We start from the raw sequence: 8,071 nt of genomic DNA, 5'->3' as shown, positions 1-8,071 counted from the left end.
AAGGTGACAAAGGATAAGAAGTGCTGTCGAATAAGCTGAAATAAATATTTAAACACTTAACCAAAGGCGCCGGTTAGTGGCACAGGAAGGTTTGGAGTGTGGACTGTCAGTGATATTGGACGTTCAAAGTGAAATGTTAATACAGCACTTCTGATCTTCAAATATACCACAATGTGGCTAAGCAACTGTTTATCGCCAGTGCAGTGCAACTTAAACAATTTTCTAATAATTCTAAAATTTTAACAGATAGCTTGCCAAGGGATATAATTTAGTTACTGATTCTCTTTATGTAACAATACCTTTTCTTTAAAAGAATCAACCCGTTCTGTGCCTACTACTACTTGAACAGCGTCTAAAAATCCTGTAATGTTTCAACTCATTCCTAAACATACCCCCCGCGCCTGTACCTAAATTTTCTTTTTAATATATTCCAACATATTATCACAAGACGTGGTGACGGCACACTCAAGTTTTTTCAACTTATATTAATGCCGCTACCAGCACAGGGGACAATGCAATACTCAATTTCACCTAAGCGAAGTGAGGAAAGTCGTGTAAAGTGCCTTTCCCAAGGGCACAAGATTGGTGGCATGTCAGGACTCGAACTCGGGACCTCTGTCCCCACTGAACCTAAATTGTACCCCAATTGTACCCGAGTAAATTCGCCACAAAAAGCTACCCACATGAATCAGTCGATTATCGATGTTTATGCCGCCCACTCGCACGTCACCCAAGTTCCCATTAAACTCTCTGTGACCCTAGCCTGACGCCGTTGAGCTAAATCCTTGAGCTGCCACATACGTCACAGGTCAGGTGTTTATGGCTAGGGTTTGGATTGGTGCTAGAATTAGAGTTAGGATTTTAAGCCAAGAGCGGCCCAAACTGGAAAACATTCCTACCTGGCCTGAAGGAATCTACATCTAGAGTTGGCATCATTGTTCATTGTTGTGGCTGTATCTCCCACATCACGACTAAACCCCCTCCCACCCCAAAGTGTCGGTGTTGAGCCAAATCTTTGAGCTGCCGCGTACGTGAGAGGTCAGGTGTTTAGGACTAGGGTTTGAGTTGGTACGATTAGAGTTAAAGTTAGGGTTGGGATCATTGTTCAGGGCTAGGGTTAGACTTACAATTGCGGTTAGGTGAGGTTTAGTCTCCCACATCAACACTAACCCCCTCCAACCCCAAAGTGTCGGTGTTGAGCCAAATCTTTGAACTGCCACGTACGTGAGAGGTCAGGTGTTTGGGACAAGGGTTACGGTTAGGGTTAGGGTTGGGGTTGGGATCATTCTTCAGGGCACACACACAACCCGTTGTATCAGGTCTGGACCCCCAGGCAGTGTCGGAGTCAAGTATTTGGCAGGATCATGCAGGTGATATGACCACCGTACCAAAATGCACACATTGACCTATTACCCTCACACTATTGATTATGTATGTCAGGAGTCTACATATTGGTCGACAGTTCTCTTCAGCCGCCAAGCGAGCGGTGACTGAGAACAGGGTAAGCAGAGCTGTATCTGTTGAACTGGGTTTCTACGACTTAGCCATAATAAGTCGCCCATGTTATTTGTATTCAATTATATTACTTAAAACATACACGGTGACATACACAATGTTTCATCAATATTCTCAGGTTAAAAATACATTGGTGCAACTATCAGGTGATGGCCGTGTGTACTGAAAAACTGTTTGGTGTAAACGTCAGCAAAGAACAGAGACCATAGCTATCATATTTGATGCGCTTTAATTTCGTCTCTCACTGTTAAGGCAATGAAGCATATTGTTAAGGGCACAAAACAGCCATTGGCTGTCAGCCTAGTGGGAGAGGGTGACCGCTCGGTCACTCAACCCTGCACGAGAAGGATGACGCTCCCTCCTCGGTGCAGTACATGCCGTCCGGACAGGAGGCGCTGCTGCACTGGTAGGGGGCCATCCTTTTGGCCTGAGCCGGATCTACACATATGGATGCAAGACAAGAGTTTAAAATCCGTTATGTGACATTCGTAATGAAGTTTTTATGCTACATATCTAAAATGTGCAGGAATAAAGTATAATTGGCATGATGAAGAGCGTAAAAATGCAGTTGACTAGTATGAATTTTATCAATGCATTCGTTAAATCTTTTGCTTGCCTTAGATTTAAGTTTTACTCGATAAATTCATGTTTATAAACCCATACTTACTTACAACGGTTAACTTACAATGTAGAAATACTAGCTGTCTACTTTTATATTTACATATTATAGTCAATTCATGAAGATTCATTTATCGTTTCTATATGCAAATTAACGGTAGAATTAAAACTTGTACCTATATTTAGATATAAGATATATCCCAGATCAAAAGTTTACTCACCATCACATGAGAAGTAAAAGGTGTGATCCACGCATGTCCAGCCAAACGGGCACTGGTTTTGGGAGCACCAGTCTGGGGCTACGTAGAAGAAATCAATGTAAAAAAATGTATGATGTTTACCTTCACAGGGTCTAGCCTAACGAACAGCTTCTCGTCTTATTGCTACTTAAACACATTCATAATACATGGTGACCAGTTACTCCAACCCTGTCCTATTACAAAATGTAACCCAACACCACAGGTGCTGGACACGTCTTGTCCAGGACAGTGACTTTATTTGTTCGGAGAAGAAGAAGAAGAAACAGCAAAAAACAATGTTTTCCTTCTGCAAAGGTAATCACAAAAAGTTAAAGTCATGTGAATAAACGCTGTGTGTTAGAGAGAATAGCACAGTTTAGCTATAATTTTGAAGAAATGGAAAATCTAACGAACCTGTTTCACAGTTGACGCCCTGGAACACAGTCAGACAGCGGCAGCTGTAGGAGTTGATGCCGTCATCACAACTGCCGCCATTTTGGCACGGATTGGAGGCGCACTCGTCGATGTCTGTTCAAATGGTTACAGTTTGATGTTGTAGTGAGTGAGCATATATTGATGGCATAGATAATAGACAATGGTCCCCTAACCATACCCAAACGAATTTTCATAATTTTTGAGCCCCGTACATGTACGAAACTTTGAATTTAGCTGAGTATTGACATAGTTTTGCAGAACCGATCATGTCACCTTTTATACTAACAAAAGTGCACATATTACCGAATATTGCTGTCGTCAAACCACAGGATAAACAATACATGTAACACATTCATTCGTTCACCTATGGCTGTGTATGTCTTTCAGCTACCATTGTACGAATACTTACAGCATCCAAAACCATATTTCGTTAAATGAGTGAATGTTAGTATATAAATATTTCAAAACCTGGAAACCATGATCTTTTCTGCGCCTTTGATCTGATTTTGTTATTGTGAATTTCAATGAAAAGGACTCAAAGATACTCACCGATTTCACACGCCCTTCCATCGAACCCATCAGGACACCGGCAGAAGTTGGCAGACCCGTTGAAGCAGGAGGTGCAGTTTCCGCCGTTCTGACATACGTTCGGTTCACACGATTTTATATCTGAAATTATCAAACAGTTTTAGTGTAATTTTGATATTAGCTACCAGAAACGTTCGTTATGTACTGTTGTTTTAGTATATGTACATCTAATCATGGTAGGATTGGTGCTCGTATGTTCCAAAATATGTCACATTAATTTCCTTGCTACAACATCTTAATTTGTAACTCTTATTAAAGATCATCTACCTTTCAACTTCAGCACAGTTGATTGAAACAAAAGCTCCATAACAGTTCCCCGTCTGTCTCTTCTTTTAAAAAATGACATCTGAAATATTTCAATGAGGCAAAATGGTGTACCAGACTGGCAGACGTAGTTGTGTTGCTCCGTACAGAAAGCAGTCCTTGCCATGTAGTTGTTGGAGCTGTCCAGGAGAACACACAGGTCCAGAGGGGACGACGGTTCTTCTGCCAACCACTGAAGGGAACCTTGCAGGAATGCGGATTTGTTCTTATATAGCATGTATAACTAGTCAAGTAGTGGGCAAATCTATGCTAAAAAACGACTGTGACTCCATTCGAGCATAAACGATATATTCTTGCACATGCTACACACTTCTCCCAATCAATATCATCTTAGTAATGAAAACCAAAGCTAATGCAAACTATTAGTAATCGAATGGCTCATCTTATTGCCTAGCACGTAGTATAAACGTTACTCAACACTAGAAAATGCTGTGGTCTTGTCAGTAGCTTCTTGGTAAGTATCTGCCCTTGATTTTTTTTTAGTTAATTGGCATACATATCTAGCGTAACGAAAACTGAAAAATATGTAGTTTTCGCAAAACCGGCTGAGCTATATCAGGTCGATAATACTGTAAAACCCTGTAATACTGTAAGAGAAATCATAATAGAAAGTCTAATCTTAGCGTATGACCAAAAGTAATGACCAAGAAATAATTTAGACAGAGCATAAACACTTGGCGGAAAAATGCTGTTGTCTTTTCAGTAGTTCCCAAATATGCCATTGATCTTTATTTCAATTTAGCTCAAGGTAAACTACATCAAAAGGTACTTCTGGCACAACCTGAGTACTACTAGGTTCAAGTTAAAACCGTAAAGCCCATCCTACCAGAACTCTGAGACCCGTCGCTGTAGTAGACCTGCAGCGGGGCACTTCTCATCGCCAGCCAGTTGGACACGCCGCTGGTGGCCGCCATCTTGTCAGCCAGGAAACGCTGCAGCTGGTCGTCCTTCACGTCCACCAGGCGGCCGGCATTGGTACTGCAGGCCAGGGTCGCGTCACGGTGGGAAGCGGCCACGGTTGAGAACTCGTAACATTCTCCGTCAAAAAGCCCTCGGATGATTAAAACACAGAACGTCACTCGATGTACACATCTAAAAGCATAATTTTGCTGTATTTTGTTAGCATAAATAATTAATGCCTTATACAGCTTTAGCCTGGGTACCATCCTGGTTAGTTTACGTCCGCTCCCACAGTCGTTGGAGGGAGCTAATGTGGGAGCGGACGTAAACTAACCAGAATGATATCCAGGCTAATACAGTTTGAGCAGTTTTGTAAACTACAAGTACAAAAATGCATTACCAGTTTCACAGTGTTTTCCCGTCTTGTCCTTAGGACAGACACAGCTGTAGCCGTTCACGTGATCCAGACAGGTTCCTCCCAGCCAGCAAGGATTGCTCGCGCACTCGTCGATATCTGTAAGATAATGTATATTTTCTTGTCTTTACGTCAGACCAAAATGTGCAATTTGCTTTGGCAAGACTTTACCGGTCTGACACAATCTGTGCACTTTGTTGAAGGGCGTAGTTTACCTACAGTTGACATTGTCTGGCGCTACTATCTTATTGGCAAAGTAAGTTTTGTGAGACAATTACAAACCTTGATCACAGTTGTTCCCTGTCCAGCCGTTCTCACAGCTACAGGTGTAACTCGCCACGCCGTCAGTACAGCTTCCGTGTGCACATGGGGAGGACAAGCAGTCGTCAATGTCTACGGACAGGGAAGAACATGTCACATCGAGATCAACAGGTGAAAACTTGTAAAATATAACATGTTTCTGTTAGTCGAATGCAGAGTCCTAACCTTACCGCGCCTCAGGGTTCACATCTTGAAAATGTGGTCTTGAAAATGCTAGCAGTCACTTGCTATGTACATCCTTCCACAAATTTGATAGATAGATAGCTAAATGTATCACTAAACATGCTGATAACAGTACTATGCTAGTAGTCACTTGCTATGTACATCCTTCCACAAATTTGATAGATAGATAGCTAAATGTATAACTAAACATGCTGATAACAGTACTATGGCAGGAGTGGGATGTACTAAAATGTCTGTATGCATCAATTCAGACACATGGCAGAATAAAAATGCACTAACCTTGATCACAGTTGGTCCCTGTCCAGCCGTTCTCACAGCTACAGGTGTAACTCGCCACGCCGCCAGTACAGGTTCCGTGTGCACATGGGGAGGATGCACATTCGTCAATGTCTAGGAATAGACAGACTGATCAAATTATAGCAAGAGATACTGACTGACCCATATGCAACCTCTTATAATCTTTTTGAGATCAACATAAAAACATAAATGTGTCTACCGTATTTTGAGACTCAAATACTTTCTTTCATCTGCCGTTGGCTAATTGTGATAAAAAAGAAAAATTATACAAAACACATTGAATGGTAAAAAATAAACATTAGGATGAAAAGTAATAAGTGAAAAAAGTATATCTAATGCTTAATTACTGTAGTGCATGACATAAAATGTTACAAACCCTGATCGCAGTTGTTCCCTGTCCAGCCGTTCTCACAGCTACAGGTGTAACTCGCCACGCCGTCAGTACAGGTTCCGTGTACACACGGAGAGGACGCACAGTCGTCAATATCTAGAGGCAAGAGAGTTTATGTGGTATGTACTAGCTTGATGTTGCTCTTTAATTTATGTATCATCTTTTTCCACAATAGACTTGCAAACATAAACTAACCTTTTCTTTTCTTTTCCAAATTGCTCTCCCAAATATAATGACATCGATGACCCTTACCTGCACACAGGGCGTACATGTTGTTGTAGTTCGCTCCCTGCAGTTCCAAGGTGTGGGTCTCGTAGTCCACTCCCCAGGCGCTGTCATCACTCCAGTAGCCAGGGAGGTTCACAAAGGTGTCATCAAGGGGCTGACAGTACCGATAGTCAGTAGTTCCACACAGGTTTGCCGACAGGACCAAGTGGGTATAACAGCTGACACCGGCGTCGTCATACGTGATGCAGCCTGAGGTCCAGTAGCGGGTACACCCTTCCCTACCTGACATGTGGCACGGGTATCTCATCCCAATCGCCTCGCAAGTGGCCTTGACCTTCATATTAGACATTGAGCCAGCCGTGCGAACTTTGAAAAAAGACCATCCGTCGACAGTGGTCAGGTACTCGCGTTGACCTTAAGAACGAAAACAAAAATTATAATTTTTATGTCCTAGACGGTTGGATGCAAGTGAACTAGACTCTTCTTGTACCCTTGAATACCGGGTATGTAATTCACTCGGTGACTGTTTACCAAAAATTTAAAATCAAGAGTACATTTAATGATACCCCGACGTATAGATTGACTTTCTGCTGTCATTCTTCACTTTGCTGCAGTGGACCATGAGGAAGTTGGCCAAGTCTACCAAACGTCGGCGAGACAACTCTTGGCTATACGTTGATGAATGTTAGACATCCAGGTAAACAATACTCGTAAGAAAATTCAAACTCTACTACTGGATCAGTTAACGGATTTATTTCCGGACGTTTCGAGTGACATCCATCACTCTTCTTCAGCGTCACGAATGAACTGTTCATTCGTGACGCTGAAGAAGAGTGATGGTTGTCACTCGAAACGTCCGGAAATAAATCCGTTAACTGATCCAGTAGTAGAGTTTGAATTTTCTTACAACTCTTGGCTATGTTTTCAAAAACGTTCCCATCCCTCCTCATTAGGCGTGACAGGATCTAGGAGGTCAACGATTTAGCTAGATATCAAATCAGTTACTACATTTAATTGTAATTTAACAGAGGAAACACATAAAGTCTATATTCACCTTGTGCCGAGTCCGGCCAGACGACCACAGCCGCGATGAAGACCAGAAACTTCCACATGTTCACCATATGCTGAGTTGAGTCCAGACTCCGTGATGTGTGTGAGGCTTGTTCTGTGTGCGGTAATTTATACTGTGTCCAAAACTGGGCCATGGGAACCACACACCTGGCCGGTAGGGACGGGCGATATTAATAGTTCTGCGGAGGATATGTCTTGACCTGACGTGAACCTGTGCGCGGCTGATTGGTGAACAGAAGATAATGTACTTGTGTATACTTCGCAACAGAGTCCCATGTTACTTGCAATCTTATGTTGATACAAGCAGAATTTTATTGCACGACAATTGCACACGGTACAATGTATGGCAAACTACATAAAGAGAGTAACAGCAGTAAAATAAGTGTGTTGAATAAGACCTAATGTCGAATAAAACCTAACATATCTATATCATAATTATTCAAATAATAAGGGCTAGCTTTGATAAAGTGTTACAATCGAGTGAGATAATCACAAGTTTCGGTATTTTTTCTAATAGCAAAGCATTCCTAGCAAATCTATCTCCAA

The 8,071-nt window shown here is 42.0% G+C and overlaps 1 protein-coding gene across 1 annotated transcript; it reads right to left on the bottom strand.

Annotated features, from left to right (window-relative positions):
- Window positions 1–1,840: 1,840 nt before the first annotated feature.
- LOC109481616 (fibropellin-1-like) lies at window positions 1,841–7,637 on the bottom strand. The gene is made up of 12 exons (XM_019784196.1): window positions 7,509–7,637; window positions 6,479–6,868; window positions 6,212–6,322; window positions 5,818–5,928; window positions 5,317–5,427; window positions 5,020–5,133; window positions 4,546–4,770; window positions 3,774–3,902; window positions 3,357–3,476; window positions 2,787–2,900; window positions 2,355–2,432; window positions 1,841–1,953 (listed from the first exon to the last, which is right to left on the bottom strand). Exons 1-12 carry the CDS (start codon window positions 7,573–7,575, stop codon window positions 1,841–1,843), a joined length of 1,683 nt encoding a protein of 560 aa, XP_019639755.1. The 5' UTR covers window positions 7,576–7,637.
- Between the last annotated feature and the right edge of the window lie 434 nt (window positions 7,638–8,071).

The sequence above is a fragment of the Branchiostoma belcheri genome, unplaced genomic scaffold (genome assembly GCF_001625305.1).
Source record: "Branchiostoma belcheri isolate BF01 breed outbred unplaced genomic scaffold, Haploidv18h27 scaffold57, whole genome shotgun sequence".
Classification (NCBI taxonomy): domain Eukaryota; kingdom Metazoa; phylum Chordata; class Leptocardii; order Amphioxiformes; family Branchiostomatidae; genus Branchiostoma; species Branchiostoma belcheri.
The sequence above is the reverse complement of the archived record's forward strand: the minus strand, read 5'-3'. Positions and strand labels throughout refer to the sequence as shown.